At 49.1% G+C, this 17216-nt stretch overlaps 1 protein-coding gene across 1 annotated transcript; it reads left to right on the forward strand.

Annotated features, from left to right (window-relative positions):
- The first annotated feature begins 716 nt into the window (after nt 1-716).
- SNX8 (sorting nexin 8) lies at nt 717-16839 on the forward strand. Its single transcript, XM_056866415.1, has 10 exons — nt 717-890; nt 2911-3028; nt 9045-9166; nt 10325-10405; nt 11205-11365; nt 11873-12005; nt 12237-12305; nt 13062-13211; nt 15268-15417; nt 16726-16839. The coding sequence occupies exons 1-10, from the start codon at nt 750-752 to the stop codon at nt 16837-16839; spliced, it is 1239 nt and encodes a 412-aa protein (XP_056722393.1). The 5' UTR covers nt 717-749.
- Nucleotides 16840-17216: the final 377 nt, after the last annotated feature.

Genomic DNA, 17216 nt, shown 5'->3' on the forward strand with positions numbered 1-17216 from the left:
CAAAGGTGTCACTCGCTGTCTCGCCAGAATATCTGTCAGCTGTCAAACAAGAGCAACCACAAACACTCCACTTAGGATGCAGCGTACGCTGTATTTTATTTTTTAGGGGCGAGGGAACATTGAAAGCAGGCAGCACGGATCTGAAGGGTCTGGTTTTCGGATCAGTCCGGGATATAGGATGTCCGGATAAGGGACACTCTACCTGTATCTCCACTTCGCTGGTCCTACCTGTTTTTTTTTCCAAAACTTTGCCCAACAAACACCAGCCCTGACAGCTGGTGGAAACGTCAAAGTATCTCCTTCCTAGCCGAGACTTTTAAAAATAACAGTGCCTTCCCTTCCCGCAGCTGGAAGGCAGGATTCAGCAGTTTGGAGCCAGCCGTCCAGATTCTTGCGTTAGCAAAAACGGGTCGAGCAGGAAATGCGGGCCTCTCGGCTTGGTTCGCAGAGCTTTGGCTCCTAGCTTGAGAAGAGCTGTCAGCTTCCCCCCCCCCACCCCAAGTAGGATCTGGGCCAAGCCAAATCGGAGAAGGAGGTGCTTACTCCTTGGTAGACACGGCTCCGTTGGGGAGTTGCTTCCTAGCTTTGGGGGGACGCCAGAGCGCAAACGGCCAGCGGAGGTGGCTTCCCGGTTTTCCCTGGCCCCAAACCTGTTTTGACATATCTAATTTCCTCCTCCCCTTCTGGACTCTCTCCCAGATTCGGCGACGCCTCCGCCGAGTGACGAGAGGGACCCCGACGAGCCGCAGATGCAGACGCCCCCGGGAAACCCGCTGGTGGTCCCCCACACCCTGCCGGAGCTGCTGGGCAAAGACACGGTACAGGTGGAGCTGATCCCGGAGAAGAAGGGTCTGTTTCTGAAACATGTGGAGTACGAGGTTTCCAGCAAGGTAAAAACGGGGCCTGGACTCCTGGCGGCTCTCGGTCAGCCGACGGATTCGGGGCCGGAGAGGCTGACGTTGCCGAGGCCTGGGGAGGGAGGCTTCGGTCGCATCCGCTTGCCGGAGGGATGGTTTTGGGGGAAGGTTTCTCATCAGTCGGCCTTTTCACCTGGAAGGAGCAGGTTCGAGAACTCTTGTCGCATCACCTCCTGTGGGAGGGTTCCCCCTTCCTTTTGGTTTTAGTACCAAGAGAATCAAAAGATCAGGTCATAAATCAGGCAGGGCATCATCCGGCGGATCTTTGTTCTGATTTTAATTTTTTTGTATCCTGAATGGTTCTCCCCAATTTGACCCTTACGGCGAAGGGTGATAGAGGTCTACAAAATGATGCATAGTTTGGAGAGAGTGGACAGGGAGAAGCTTTTCTCCCTCTCCCATAATACTAGAACACGGGGTCATCTGCTAAAGCCGGAGGGCGAGAGATTCAGAACATAAAAGGAGGTATTTCTTCACACAATGCATAGTTGAATTGTGGAACTCCCTGCCCCAGGATGTGGTGATGGCTGCCAGCTTGGAGGGCTTTAAGAGGGGAGTGGACATATTCATGGAGGGAAGGGGTATTCATGGCTGTTAGTTAAAATGGATACTAGTCATGCTGCATACCTATTCTCTCTAGTATCAGAGGAGCATGCCTATTATTTTGGGTGCGGTGGAACACAGGCAGGATAAATGCTGCTGCAGTCGTTTTGTTTGTGGGCTTCCTAGAGGCACCTGGTTGGCCACTGTGTGAACAGACTGCTGGACTTGCTGGGCCTTGATCTGATCCAGCAGGGCCTTTCTTATGTTCTTATGCAGTTGCTTCAATGGGCTTGAGGGACCTTATTGTCGACTTAGAGATGGGAGATTGATCGGAAAGTGAACATCTGCCAATCCGATTGTCTTATAAGCTTAGCTGTGATCTAGAAGCGTCCCTCTTGCCCAATCCAGATAACGATGGCCGTCCTCAAGAGGATAAAATGGTCAACGGATTGCCAGAAGCAAGTTTAACAATGGATGCTTAGTAATAGGGGACTACGATTGAACCATGGGCGGAGGCACTTTTAGCTTGAGGGGGGGGTTCTTGCAGAAAAGCAACACACTCGCTGGCCTTGGGATACCTTGCTGACCCCTGGGGGTGTGGACGAATAGGGGGACGCCTGTACCCCAATCCTGGGGGTGGGGGGACAAAATTGAAAAAGTTTGCTTTTTTCTTTTTATTGCAACCCAGTTGCCCATCTGCACAGCTGAGCGGCCTTCAAATGGGACAAGCAGCTTATTTGGCCGTAGTATAAACCTCCGAAACATCCCTGATTTAGTAGGGTATGCTCCTGACCTGCCTTGCTATGGTTATCTGGAACGGATCTTTTTACCCATTTGTTTCTTTAATTCATCTCTACCCCCCCACCTTCCTCCCCAATGGGTAGGGTTGCCAACTGCCAGGTAGTAGCAGGAGATCTCCTGCTAATTCAACGGATCTCCAGCCGATAGAGATCAGATCACCTGGAGAAAAATGGCCGCTTTGGCAATTGAACTCTATGGCATTGAAGTCCCTGTCCTCCCCGAACCCCACCCTCTTCAGGCTCCACCCCCAAAATCTCCCACGGGTTGAGAAGAGGGACCTGGCAACCCTACCAATGGGGGGACCAAGCGGCAATCCGGTGACTCTGGAGTAGTCCGTCCTGCCGTAGCTGAAAGCGGTCTGTTTTGTTAGCGCTCAGGATGGCAAGCAGAATCGTACCCTGAGCGGCCGGTGAAATGGAACCTCCATGTGCAGTGGCATTTTGCCTTACTGTGCTGGCTGCTGGGGGAACGGACGACAAAGGAAGAGGAGGCTCATGGCTTCCTCCCATTGCTTAGAAGCTTCCGCCAAGTTGGCAGCAAGTGGTTTTTGGAGGAAGCTTGCTGGACCAAACGGTGCTTTGGCTCGGCGGGGTGATTGGCAGCTGCCCCGCCGAAATGCTGAGCGCCCCTCCCACTTTCTCCTCTGCAGCGTTTCAAGTGCTCCGTGTATCGGCGATATAATGACTTTGTGGTCTTTCACGAGATGCTTCTTCAGAAGTTCCCCTACCGGATGGTCCCGGCTCTTCCGCCCAAAAGGATGCTGGGGGGTAAGTCATGCTCCGTGGCATGTTGGCATGCGGGGAGACACGGCCAAAGCTATGCAAGCTGTGGGAGGGGCTGTGGCTCGGAGGAAGAGCCTCTGCCTGGCATACTGAAGGTCCCAGGTTCCATCCCTGTCATCTCCAGTGAAAAGGACCAGGCAGTAGGTAATGGGAAAGACCTCAGGCCTGAAACCCTGGAGAGGAATTCTGGGGAGGGGCTGTGGCTCAGTGGTAGAGCGTCTCCTTGGCATGCTGAAGGTCCCTTGTTCAATCCCCGGCATCTCCAGTGAAAAGAACCAGGCTGCAGGTGATGTGAAAGACCTCAACCTGAGACCCTGGAGAGCCATTCTGAGGACAGGCTGTAGCTCAGTGATAGAGCATCTGCTTGGCATGCAGGAGGGCCCGAATTGAATTCCCAGCATCTTCAGTTAAAAGGATCAGGCTGTAGACATAGCCACAGGCATGCAAGGTTTGGGAGGAGCTGTGGCTCAGAGGAAGAGCTTCTGCCTGGCACGCAGAAGGTCCCAGGTTCAATCCCCAGCATCTCCAGTTGAAAGGACCAGGCGGTGGGTGATGTGAAGGAAGTCTTGCTGAGATCCTGGCGATCTGCTGCCAGTCCGAGTAGACAATACTGACCTTTGTGGACCAAGGATTGGGAAGGGGCTATGGTTCAGTGGTAGAGGATCTGCTTGACATGCAGAAGGACCTGAGTTTAATTCCCAGCGTCTCCAGTTAAAAGGACCAGGCAATAGGTGATGGGAAAGACCTCTGCCTGAGACCCTGGAGAGCCGCTTCCAGTCTGAGTAGAAAATACTGCCATTGATGGACCAGTGGTCTGATTCGCTATAAGGCAGCTTTGTGTGTGTTCATGTGAAGGCATCACACTTCGATGAGCCGGAGGGGCAGGCCGGCGTGGGGAAGTCAAGCCTTCCTCAAACTATTCTTAACTTTCTTAGAAGCCGCCTCCAGCCGATGGAGTTCTCGGTGCTTTCTCGCTGAAGTTAGGCGTGCTACTTCCTTTCTTTGTCTTCTCTTTTTTAACCTCGAAAGCGGCAATCGAATTGAATACTTGAAAACCACCGGACAAGAATGAGAAATGTTGCTTCCCCCCACCCCCTCAGTAGGATATCTGCCTCACACTTAGGAAGAATGCCAGCCACTTTCTCTTGAGTTACCTCACTTATGTATTTATTTACTAGATAGTCTGCCTTTCTCGCTGAGAATCATAGCGGATTACACAGTGGAACTTGATACAGTCCATGTGAAGAGGCATCTAAATGAGAAATATACTAGGACAGGAGAAGAAGAGTTTTTTTTAAAAAAAATACCTCTTTATTTTAAGTTTATTTTATAGCAACAACAATAGTTAAGTTCTGCTGCTGGTTTTTACATGCCCCCTTTCTCTACCGCTTAAGGAAGAATCAAACCGGCTTACAATCACCTTCCCCTCCCCACAACAGACACCCTGGGAGGTAGGTGAGGCTGAGAGAGCTCTAACCAATCAATCTGTATTATGTACAGCTTTTGCCAGAACATAGTGTACAGCTACAATCTTAACAACGATTTTTAAAAGGGTAGGTATCAAATCAAAAGTATCTCCATAGCTTAACATAAATACATTAAAATGATAAAATAGTTGCAATAAATATACTAAAATTTACCTAAAAGTTAGTTGTGACCAATATTGACATTACCATTAGTGGTCTCTCTCAAACGGACCTTAATAGCCACTGAGCAAAATTCAGCAACTTGGAAAAGACTAAAGGTGTCCCCTTCCCAAAGCAGAAATTTCATTTCCTCCTCTTCTGAATCAAACTCCCTTAGGTTCACCAGTGGATGAACCAATTTTTGTCTAATGTCCTTATCATAGTTACATCTAAGAATAACATGGCCAGAGTCTTCCATTTCTCTGGCCCCACAAGGACATTCCCACTGAGATCTTGGGAGTTTTCTAATTTTTCCCTCCAAGGAGAGCTCTAAGAGAGCTGTGACTAGCCCAAGGTCACCCAGCTGGCTTCGTGTGGAGGAGTGGGGAATCAAATCCAGTTCGCCAGATCAGCCTCCGCCGCTCATGTGGGGGAGTGGGGGATCAAACCCGGTTCTCCAGATCAGAGTCCACCGCTCCAAACCTCTACTCCACAATGATGTCCGTAGTTGGTGCACCGGGGCACATGGAAGGGGGCGGTCTTTCAAATGTGTAGCTCCCAGGTCATAAAGGGCTGTAAAGGGCGTCACCATCACCTCAAATGCAAGTCGGAAACCGACAGGCAGCCAATGTTTATTTCCTTTGCAATCCATCTTTCTCAGTAAGAGTCAAGACGGAGCGCATAATTTAAAAAAAAAACCTTACAAACAAATAGCGTATCGTACCAATAGCATATCCTAACAAGGAAGAACCTTCATTGGGTGAAATAAAGAAGACATGTGAACCACATCAAACTGCCATCCCGTGCCCCTCATACCCCGCAGTTCCCATGGCCTCTTAATTTTTTTTTGCACGGCACCCGTGAATCCCCCCTTTTTTTTAGCCGAAGAGAAATGAGGAAACAAAGCTGACACGTAAGCCGAACGAGAAAAGGGAAACGGCCCGGGGATTTTGTGCTCGTCTTCGCTTAGGTGGAAGAGGGAGGGGGTGCGCCAAGCAGAAGGCTCAACGGGTCGCTGCTGACTTGCTTCCCTGGAACAATTGTTCTTAAACTGGTCCCGGGCAATGGCTGCCAACGTCGTGATTCCAGCACGTCAACGGCGCACTCCCGTTTTCATACATTGGCCTTCTTAACCTTCACTTCCTGTTCTGTGTTGAATGCTCAGATGGTCGCGCCAGTGGAGATAGGGGATGCTTTAGTTCAGGGGACCCCAACACGGTGCCTGTGGGTGCCATAGCGCCCACTAAGACCGTTCTCGGCGCCCGCCGACTGTTCCTTCAGTAGGGTTGCCAACCTCCAGGAACTCAGCACCGATGCGACAATTATGAACAAAGTGCAAAAACGATTTATAGCTGCACAAATTCAGCGCAAGACAATGCATAAACTAATCTGTTATATACATACCATGAGCACTTGATGCAGCCTTACGAGGAACAAGTTGATTATCCAGAATAGAAAATAGCAGTCTGAATGTGGAAGCAAGGAGCTTTAAAAAGTGAATGAATTGGGGGGACTGAGGAAGACTCTGAGAGAAGAAATCAAAACGGCCGTATCCCCGTGTATCTGCAGCTCCACCATGAAATCCTATGTGGAACCACTTTATATATACAGCTTGGATCACTGATAACTGTACAGAGACTCTTGACTGACCAACTGTACAGAGACTTTTGACTGACTATATGTTGTGTATTGTCTTAGGATAGCTCATGATATGTATATAATAGATTAATTTATGCATTGTCTTGCGCTGAATTAGTGTAGCTATAAATAGTTATTGCACTTTGTGAATAATTGTCGCATCTGTGCTGATTTCCAAACCTTGCAGTACTGGTACAGAGGTGTCTTTTTCCTACAACCTCCAGGAACTAGCTGGAGATCTCCTGCTAGTTCTCCAGCCGATAGAGATCAGTTCGCCTGGAGAAAATGGCCGCTTTGGCCATTGGACTCTATGGCATTGAAGTCCCTCCCCTCCCCAAACCCTGCCCTCCTCAGGCTCCGCCCCAAGAACCTCCCGCTGGTGGCGAAGAGGGACCTGGTGACCCTATCCTTCAGTGACTGGAGCCATATCTTAAAACCATCCGGGGGCCCTAGGCTTGCTTGGAAGGCATTTTCCAAGCTGGCCCTCCGTCACGTGGTTAAAGGCAAGTTGGAAATCCAACCGTGCTAGCGGGAAGTCCAGCTGCCTTACCTGGACTCACCTTCCCCTCTTGATGCCTGCTGAACAACTAAGAACTGCCTTCTCCCATATAAATCCTCAGCGGAACAGGCTTCCTCGGAAGGTGGTGAGTTCTCCTTCCCTGGAGGTTTTTAAGAAGAGGCTAGATGGCCATCTGTCAGCAATGCTGATTCTATGACCTTAGGCAGATCATGAGAGGGAGGGCACCTTGGCCATCTTCTGGGCACGGAGTAGGGGTCACTGGGGGTATGGAGGGGAGGTAGTTGGGAATGTCCTGCATTGTGCAGGGGGTTGGACTAGATGACCCTGGTGGTCCCTTCCAACTGTATGATTCTATGAATGAAAATTTGATTGTAAATAGCCATTGACCATCACAGTTTGCTAAAACAAATAAATAAAACACAAATACAATAGATTAGCAAGTAAAATATTAAATGGATAATACTAAAACATTTCAATTTAAAAGAAAAGTAGCTGCGTATTCTGATACCACGTTAGGCCTTATTTTCTTTGCTGTAAGAGCAGACAAAGAGTCTCTGTATGATGCATATGCATCAATATCTAATAACAGAAATATAATTTTCTCTGCATCCGAGTGTGTATTGATACTGGATAATATTACCGCCAAAAATGTAGCCCTGGGGCCTGCATACAGCGGGCAAAATAGGATGTAATGAGGCAAGTCCTCCGAAGTGGAGGATCCACCAATACAAACAAGTTGATCCTTTGGTGTTGGAGAGTAGCCTTCTCCCATATGAACCTACCATCTGCTCTGGTCGTCTTTGGGGGCCCTGCTGTGGTTGCCCCCACCATCTGAAGCCAGACAAGGGGCAGCCCCGGAAAGGGCCTTCTTGGTGGTGGCGCCAAAAATTTTGGAACTCTCTCCCAGGGACGTTTCTTCGGTCTCCTCTGCCATTGTATTCCGGCAGGGGGTAAAGACTTCTTTGTTTGGTCCGGCGTTCCCTCGCTGGCTCTTCTCAACCCTCCTCCTCGGGTGTGTGTTTTAACGGGTTTTCGTTTTCGTGCGTGGCTGTGAGGTTTTAAATGAAAATGCATTTTTAACGCTTGAAATCTTTGGAAATGCGGTAACATTCCCCGTCCTGGCGACCCTGAACTGGGTGGGAAAGTGGGCAGAGAAATGCTTTAAATGAACGAATACACAAAGAACTGAGAAAGAGATGATCCGAGTCTCATCTTGGCGGACGGTCAACATTACATTTAGCAATGGTTGTCCTTTAACCAGAGAGAGAGAGAGAGAGGAACATTCGAAATCAGCCAGTGACACGGAAGCGTGTGAAACACAGCTTTGGCTCCTGATGTACAGGAAATGATTTCGGGATGCGAAGGCCTGAAAAATGCCAACCTTTCATCTCTCCTGCGAAGGAATTTTGGCGGTCTTCCTTCCTTCCAGCCCAAGTCTTTATTTGCAATGCCCAAGGGCAGTTTAGCACGACATATTTATGAAGGAAGGCATTCCCCCCCCAGACTGGCTGCATGCTGCTAGACACAAATTCCAGATTTGCACGCTGTGGTTTGTGGCAGCCAGCAAATGCAGTTAGGAAAAAACCATTTGTGAGGGTGGTGTTCTTTTCGTTCTTCCAACCACGTGTGGAAAAACCACGAAGGTCAGTTATCGGTCTCATGAAACTTCCTGATACCGAATCAGACCCTCAACCATCAAGATCAGCATTGTCTACTCAGACTGGCAGCGGCTCTCCAGGGTCTCAGGCAGAGGTCTTTCCCATCACCTACCTGCCTAGTCCCTTTAACTGGAGACGCTGGGGATTGGACTTGGGACCTTCTGCACGAGCACATGGAGGTGCCTCTGGGTAGCAACCTCAGACATCCTTGGTGGTCTCCCATCCAAGTATTAACCCGGGCCGACCCTGCTTAGCTTCTGAGATCTGACGAGATCGGATTAGCCTGGACCATCGGGTTCCGGGTGTCCAGAGACTTTACTCATCAACTTATCAGTACACGAGCATATCACTTTACCTAACTCTGTTGCGTTCTGCTCCTGTCGTGGTTCGTGGGACGTGGTTGTGTAGGCGGCTGGATTTTGATAGGATCGGCGAGGTTCAAGGGCTGGCCGTCTGTGTTCCCAGGTCAGTTCCATCTCTAAGCGTGGGTGTTGTAGACACCCACTTTGAAGTCCATACGAGCCCGATCGGCACCCTCCTCTTATCTCCCTCTCCCGCAGCTGACCGCGAGTTCATCGAGGCCAGGCGTCGAGCATTGAAGCGGTTCATCAACCTGGTGGCGAGGCACCCTCCGTTCTCCGAAGATGTCCTGCTGAAGCTCTTCCTCTCCTTCAGTGGCTCGGTGAGTTCTCTAAGCTGCTCGGGAGCAGGGGGGGGTCACGTAAATGGGGTCCATGCCCCAAGGGACTCAGTGGCCCCTCCCCTAACTGTGAGTGCTGGCTTGGCTGGCGAGGGCAGAGGAGCTCAAAAAATCGGCTTGACATCTGCTTTCTCCCCTTTTTATTTTGTAATGGCTTGATAAAGATAGGCTACTCTTTGATAGGCTACTCTTTTGACTTAAATTTACCATCTTAATATTGTTAATATCATCAAAGGCTTTCACGGTCAGAGTTCATTGGTTCTTGTAGGCTATCCGGGCTGTGTGACCATGGTCTTGGTATTTTCTTTCCTGACGTTTCGCCAGCAGCTGTGGCCGGCATCTTCAGAGGAGTAACACTGAAGGACAGCGTCTCTCAGTGTCAAGGGTATAGGAAGAGTAATATATAGTCAGAAGGGGGTTGGGTTTGAGCTGAATCATTGCCCTGCAAAGTATTAAAGGTAATGTGCTAACCATTGTCCTGTAAGTATCAAGATAATGTGCTAATGAGGGTGTTAATGTGGAACCATTGTATCCTGAAGTGATCTGTTAACATGTGGAATCCAAAACTAATCCGCATGGCTATTGTGGACTGTAGTCTTTGTTAGTCTGGAGGTTTTCAGGACAGGAAGCCAAGCGTTATTCATTCTTAAACTCTCTTATTTTCTGTTAAAGTTGTGCTGATGTTTCTGAATTTCAATGGCTTCTCTGTGCAATCTGACAAAATAATTGGTAGAATTGTCCAGTCTTTCAGTGTCTTGGAATAAGACCCTGTGTCCTGTTTGTGTCAGTCCATGTTCAGCCACTGCTGATTTCTCAGGTTGGCCAAGTCTGCAGTATCTTTCATGTTCTTTTATCCTTGTTTGTATACCAAGACCACGGTCACACAGCCCGGATAGCCTTAATATTGTTAGTTTCATTTTAATTCTTTTGGGTGCACAATCTATCTGTCTGTCTGTCTATCTATCTATCTGATTTCATATCGAAATAAAGTGATTGACCGATTGATAAAGAGATTTCCCCCATTTGAGTCCTCGGGTGTAAGATCGAAATCGCTGTCTGCCGATCGTCGAGAGGTTTATCTGACCGCTTCTCCTTTCCCCCCCTCTTTAAAACCAATTTTTCCCTGTCTTGCTTTTCCAGGATGTGCAGAACAAACTGAAAGAGCTGGTCCAGGGCGTGGGGGACGAATTCCTGATCTGCAAGTTTGCCACCCAAGCCAAGGTATTCCCTCCTGTGCCCAGAATGCTTCTTACCTGCTTGGGAGATAGAAGGGGCTTGACCGAGCGGGAAACTTTCCAGGGCTGTCTTTCCATTGGTAAGAGAGCACCGGCTGAGGTTTGGCTTGCAGTTTAGGCGGCTTAAATCCCTCCGATATCGGTGGGATTTAAGCGGCCTAACTGAGTGCAGGATAACAGCCTCTGTCGGTAGCCAGCTCCAGGAACGTCTTTGCCCAGGGGCGTCTTTGCACAACAAACATCCGCTTTGAGTGTCTGTTGGAAAAGCCGTCCATAAACGTTTTAGATAAATAAGTGATGATATTTGTGGTTTGAGTAGCTAGCTAATAAATCATATATTATGTTATTTAAAAGATTTTTATGCCCTCTTTCCACTCGATCAGGGTCCACAAGGTGGCAAATTGTTTTTTTTTAATTAAGTAATGAAAATACAGTTAACATTATAAAATAATTCAGTTGTCAACACATATACAAACCGCACTAGGAGGAAGGCCAGGAACGGGTATTGGGATATGCCAGACAAATAAAAAAAGTCTTTGCCTGCTGGCGAAAGACACTGATAGAGGGAGACAGACGAATCTCCTTGGAGAGGGAGTTTCAAAGCTTTGATGCCACAGCCGAGAAGGCCCTGGCGCACTGATTGTTGCGCTGCCAGACTTGCACTTCCTCAGCCATGGCGCACCGCCCCCGACTTTCTCCCTTTGCCACGTGTTGTTTGCGCCTTTCAGACCGCTGTCCGAAGCCTTGCAGGATCGGTCAGCCCTACCCCTCGCGCTCTTCCATAGGATTTCCTGCCCGCCGACATCCAGCTCCAGTTCGCGGCCAGCAGGGAGCTGATCCGAAACATCTACAACAGCTTCTACAAGCTGCGGGACCGGGCGGAGCGGATCGCTGCCCGAGCGGTCGACAACGCCGCCGACCTCCTCATATTCGGCAAGGAGCTGAGGTTAGAAAAGGGTGGGTGGCGGGCTGGTCTCTCTTGCGGCTGTCCCTCTTATGGGGGACCTTGGAAAGAGCTGAGTGTTGCGAGTTCGAGTTCCTGTTTTTGTGCTGGTCTGTGGAGTGAGCACACGCAAGGAACGGCAATGTTCTGACCCTGTGGGGGAGAAAAGTGAGATATGAATATCAAAATACAATACGAGGGACCATCTGTGGGGTTTTGTGCTGGTCTATGGATGTGAGCACGTGCAAGGAATGGCAATATTATGATCCCCGTTGGGGAGAATAGTGAGGTACAAATATCAGAATACAAATAAAATACAAGGGACCATCTGTGGGTTTTTGTGTTGCTCTATGGATGTGAGCACGTGCAAGGAACAGCAATATTCTGACCCCCGTTGGGGAAAATAGTGAGGTATGAATATAAAAATACAAATAAAATACGAGGGACCGTCTGTGGGTTTTGTGGACGCTCATTCCTGGATCCTAACAGGGGGTGCTTTTCTTCTCGCAGTGCTCTTGGCTCCGACACGACCCCGCTCCCTTCCTGGGCCGCTCTGAACAGTAGCGCTTGGGGGAGCCTCAAGCAAGCCCTGAAAGGCCTGTCGGTCGAGTTTGCGCTTCTTGCGGACAAAGCAGTCCAACAGGTAAGTCTCCCACGGGCTCTCGCATCTCCTTTACGGAGCAAGATAACTATCCCAATGAAGGTTTGCTCCAAGAGCCTGGGTTCTGAAGCAGCAAACCCCGGAACGCTCCCACTGTAATCCATGGAATCCCACTGTAATCCATGGAAACTTGAACCGAGCTGCGTTTGGGAAACGTCTTTCTCTGCCGCCACCTGGTTTCACTTGGCTTTTATTTGCCCTTTTGCTTCCTAGGGTAAACAGGAAGAGAACGATGTGGTGGAGAAGTTGAACCTTTTCCTGGACTTGCTGCAGTCCTATAAAGTGAGTCCCCCGTCCGTGGGCCGGCGCGGGAGCAAATTGCTTAGAAACCGCTTTCGCGTGCCCCTTAAAAGGTGTCACACTGGGCAAAACGGACCAGGGACCCAGTTTAGAAACTGAAAGGAGTGTAGCGCCATTTGTACCTTTCTCGGGCTGTGCTGGAGCAGGCAGAGGGGGTCTCAAGGGGGTCCGAAATTCTGCCAACAAAACCAGAACGCTGTCACCCGACACTGAAGTCCATCGAGTGCTGGTTAGAGTGCTGGAGCTGAAAGAACCGGGTTCAAATCCCCACTCTTGCCACAGAAGCTTTCTGTGCGACCTCGGGCCAGTCACACACTCTTCGCCTAGCCTACCTCACTGGGTTGTTGTGAGGATGAAACAGAGGAGAGGGGAATGATGTAAGCCATCTTGGATCCACACTGGGGAGAAAGGTGGAGTAGAAATGAAGTAAGCAAATAAAGAAAACATATTTGCTTCTGCGGGTAGCCTTTTTTCTCCTTCCGCGAGTCCCAGGGAGGGGCCAAAACGACCCAAGGATGTTGAAGCTTGTCTCTGAGTTTTCACTAGATAGAGCTCATGAATGGTCGAGCTTATCTCAGTGGTCTTAAGGACTAGAAGCTTTAAAAATTAAAATCAAAATGCCTGAACATTGTTTGCCATGTCTGTACATGTCTCCTCTTTACCCACCTGCCTGCATGCAGAAGGCTCGGGCAAGGGGTGGAATAACAATGACCTAGTTTTTCTTCTTTGCCCCGCCAGGACTTGTGCGAGAGGCACGAGAAGGGGGTCTTGCACAAGCATCAGCGGGCCTTGCACAAGTACAGCATGATGAGGCGACAGATGATGAGCGCCGCCGTCCAGAACAAGGAGCCGGAAACCGTGGAGCAGCTGGAGTCCCGGATCGTGGAGGTACGATCGGGCGCGTTCATGCATGCCAGCCGGGGATGTCCCAGGGCTGGGGACTGTTCCGCAGTTTGGGACCCAAAGAGTGCAAAATCTGTCAAAGGACTGCAGCGTCCCAAGGATTATAGATTTTTCTTTATTTGTATTTTTAAATTTTTTTAAAGAGAGTAGCCGTGTTGGTCTGCGGTGGAAGAGCGAGATTCGAGTCTAGTAGCACCTTAGAGACCGACAAGATTTTGGAAGTATAAGTTGTCGAGAGTCAGAGCTCTTGTGTCAGATGATGGACAGATAGTATCCGAGGGTAACCGTGTTGGCTGCAGTAGATGAGCTAGATAAGAGTCCAGTAGGACCTTAGGGACCAGCAGGTTTTTTGGGGTATGAACTTTTGGGAGTCAAAACTCCCTTCATCAGATACGAGTAGGAATGGAGATCTTGGCGTTTTTATGTCCCACTCATATCTGACGAAGGGAACTTTGGCCCTCGAAAGCTCATACCCCCAAAATCTTGTTGGTCTCTGAGGTGCTCTTGGATTTGAATCTAGCTGTTCTACTGCAGACCCACACAGGTACCAATAGCAATATTAGATACTGCTTATAATTTTGGAATTTAGAGTTCTGGTTACTAGAAGATTGGTATAGTTAAAGAGCAAGATGCTTATATGATATATGGAACTTGGAGTAGTTCATCATTAAGATAAATCCACTGTGTAATTTAAACAAGTGTTCTCTGATTATTTACTGGTTCACTTATAATTATTTACCGATTTCCTTGGAAGAAGGTCTAGACTGTATGTATGTGTATGTGTTTGTAATGTTTAAATTTTCAATGAAATATATTTTTAAAAAAACCACAGGTACCCTCTGAAACAATGAGACTTTTTACTTAGACCTTAAAACCTTCTCCTATGAACAGATAGCATAGAGATGACAATTGCGCACCGTCATAACTTTAGAAGTAGAAATGAGCTAGAGTCCAGCAGCACCTTGAAGGCTAACAAAATTTCTGGGAGGGTATGAGCTTTCGTGAGTCACAGCTCCTTCAGATACAGCTAGAATTTTTAGAAAGCTTTTATAGATGCGTAATTATATTATATAGGGAAGGCACTGGCAAACCACCCCGTAAACAAAGTCTGCCTAGGAAACGTCGGGATGTGACATCACCCCATGGGTCAGGAATGCCCTGTGCTTGCACAGGGGACCTTTACCTTTGCCTTTTTAATTATAAACCCACCGTCACGGTTGTTATATTCTGTTATTATTTTTTTGTTTTGTTTCTTTCTGTTTGGAGTAATTAAGAATTTTTAAAAGGGCTTTTGTTCATGTTTGATGTTCACGTCCGAGATGCCCACATCACAAGGTGGCCAGATTAAAATATCTTCGGCCTGTTCTAGTTGGCTTTCTGGGCGAATCCGATGAAATTAAATTGGAAAACGTATTGTCCGATAAAAATCACTGGGTATCCATACAAGTTGCTACATTTTGCCTCGGGATATGTAAGACTTGGGAAACAACAGTAAAGCCGTTGTAAAGCTGTAGACCAGGTGTGGGAAACCTTTTTCCCGCCAAGGGCCATCTGGACATTTATAACATCATCTGTGGGGCATACAAAATCATCAACTTAAAAATTATCCAACCAAGTCCCAAGCAGGCAGCTGCCCCAGATGATCCACCCACCCCCCGGTGCGGGCAAGCAGGCAGGCATCGCACTGGTGGCGCCAGTCTTAGATCCTTCTGAGCGAGAGATCTGCCAGGACCCACGAAGGGCCGCAGGCCTTAAACGGCCCCTGGGCCTGACGTTCCCCACCCCTGCTGTAGACTTTTATTCTTCTTTTGTTTTGAATCATTGTTTTAAATCTGGAACTTTTGTTAAATCTTGTTTTATAACGTTTGTTATACTGGTCAAAGACTGCAATAAAATTTTACGAATATGATGTTCATGTCCCAGAAACGTAGCCAGGCCATGAGTTAGCATGCGACAGAACGCTTCTGCCCGTGGCATTCCCGTCTTGTCCTCTTCCATCACCCTCGCGGTTAACCTGTCCTTGTTTCCGTTCCTCCCGCAGCAAGAGAACGCCATTCTGACGATGGAGCTGCGGAATTACTTCTCCCTCTACTGCCTGCACCAAGAGACCCAACTGATCCACATTTACCTGCCGGTCACCTCTCACATCCTGGGGGCTTTCGTCAACTCGCAGATCCAAGGCCACAAGGAGGTGAGCTCCTCGTCCGCATGGGCCCCCTCGTCCTGTGAAGTGACGGATGAATGGTTTATTGCTAAGGCTGCCTGCTTTCCGGTGGGATCTGGAGATCTCCTAGAATTACAGCGGATCCCTAGGCAACAGAGATCAGTTCCTCCTGGAGAAAATGACAACGGTGGAGGGTGGACTTTATGGCATTATACTCCACTGAGATTCCCTCCAAACCCCACCTTCCCAGGCACTAACCCCAAAATCTCTAGGAGTTTCCCAACCTGGACCTGGCAACCCTATTTATTACACTCCCTTTTGGCCTTGGGCAAGCCGACTCCTCTCTTGATCAAGGCTGATTTAGAAGAAGAGTGGGTTTTTATACCCCGCTTTTCTCTACAATATGGAGTACCAAAGTGACTTACAATCACCTTTCCCTCCCCACAACAGGCACCTTGTGAGGTAAGCACCTTGTGAGGTACCCGCCCTGAGTCAGCTTGCTGGAGAGGGCGGGTTATACGTCTAATAAATAAATACATAAATAAATAGGTGGGGCTGAAAGAGTTTGGAGAGAACTGGGACTGGCCCAAGGTCACCCAGCAGGCTTCAAGTGGAGGCGTGGGGAATCGAACCCGGTTCTCCAGATTAAGGGATTGAAGCTGGGACCTCCTGCCTGCCAAGAAGAGGCTCTTCCGCTGAGCCAGTGTGGTGTAGTGGTTAGGAAGGGTGGACTCTAATCTGGAGAACGAGGTCTGCTTCCCCACTCCTCCACATGAGCAGCGGACTCTAATCTGGAAAATGGGGTCTGATCCCCCACTCCTCCACATGAGAGGTGGACTCGAGGTCTGATCCCCCACTCCTCCATATGAGCAGTGGACTCTGATCTGGAGAATGGGGTCTGATCCCTCACTCCTCCACATGAGCGGCAGACTCTAATCTGGAGAATGGGGTCTGATACCTCACTCCTCCACATGAGCGGCAGACTCTAATCTGGAGAATGGGGTCCAATCCCCCACTCCTCCACATGAGGGGTGCTGGGTGACCTTGGGCCAGTCACAGTTCTCTCTGCACTCTCTCAGCCCCACCTACCCCACAAGGTGTCTGTTGTGGGGAGGGGCAGGGAAGGCAACGGTAAGCTGCTTTAATTCTCCTTAAAAGGTAGAGAAAATCAGCACATAAAACGCAAGTCGTCTACTTCTCTCCCAATCCGATCCAAACAGTTCAGGACTTTCCCTATTCGCAATTGCCTTGGTTGCGATTCCCTCCCCATCCCCTGCCAGAGCCCGTTTTCCATCTTGACCAAGCGATCTCTCGATGCCCTTTTCTGTCTTCTAGATGAGCCAAGTCTGGAACGAACTGAAGCCCAAACTCAACTGCCTCTTCGTCGGATCCGGCCACCCGCCGACGTCGCCCTTTGCGCTCCGGGAAGACACCTTCTTTTCGAGTTAATTGTTTAGGATGGCAATGCGGGGCAGTCGGGAGGGTGAGGGCGCCCTGTGGGATTTGCACATGCCGCTGTTCCGAGGAATCATCCCGTGGGCTATCCTTGCTCTTTATCTTTAATATATATATTTTTTGCTGCTTTGAACTGCTCTGTGACTGACGGGCTGCCTGGAAATGTGACCGTGCAAGTGGAGAGGACCCCTCTCTCCCTCCTCTTTATGGTTTTTTTTTGGGGGGCGCCTTTCTCCCGACTGCACTGTCGCTCATCTCCTCGATCTCGTCTCGTTTCCACCGACCAGTTGGTTTTGTGTCTTCCGGAGCGCCTGACCGGGAAGGGGGAAGGGAGTGAACCACCAAAGGGCCGAACCTGTGGCTGTTTGCCA

This window comes from Euleptes europaea, chromosome 21 (assembly GCF_029931775.1).
Source record: "Euleptes europaea isolate rEulEur1 chromosome 21, rEulEur1.hap1, whole genome shotgun sequence".
NCBI classification, from domain to species: domain Eukaryota; kingdom Metazoa; phylum Chordata; class Lepidosauria; order Squamata; family Sphaerodactylidae; genus Euleptes; species Euleptes europaea.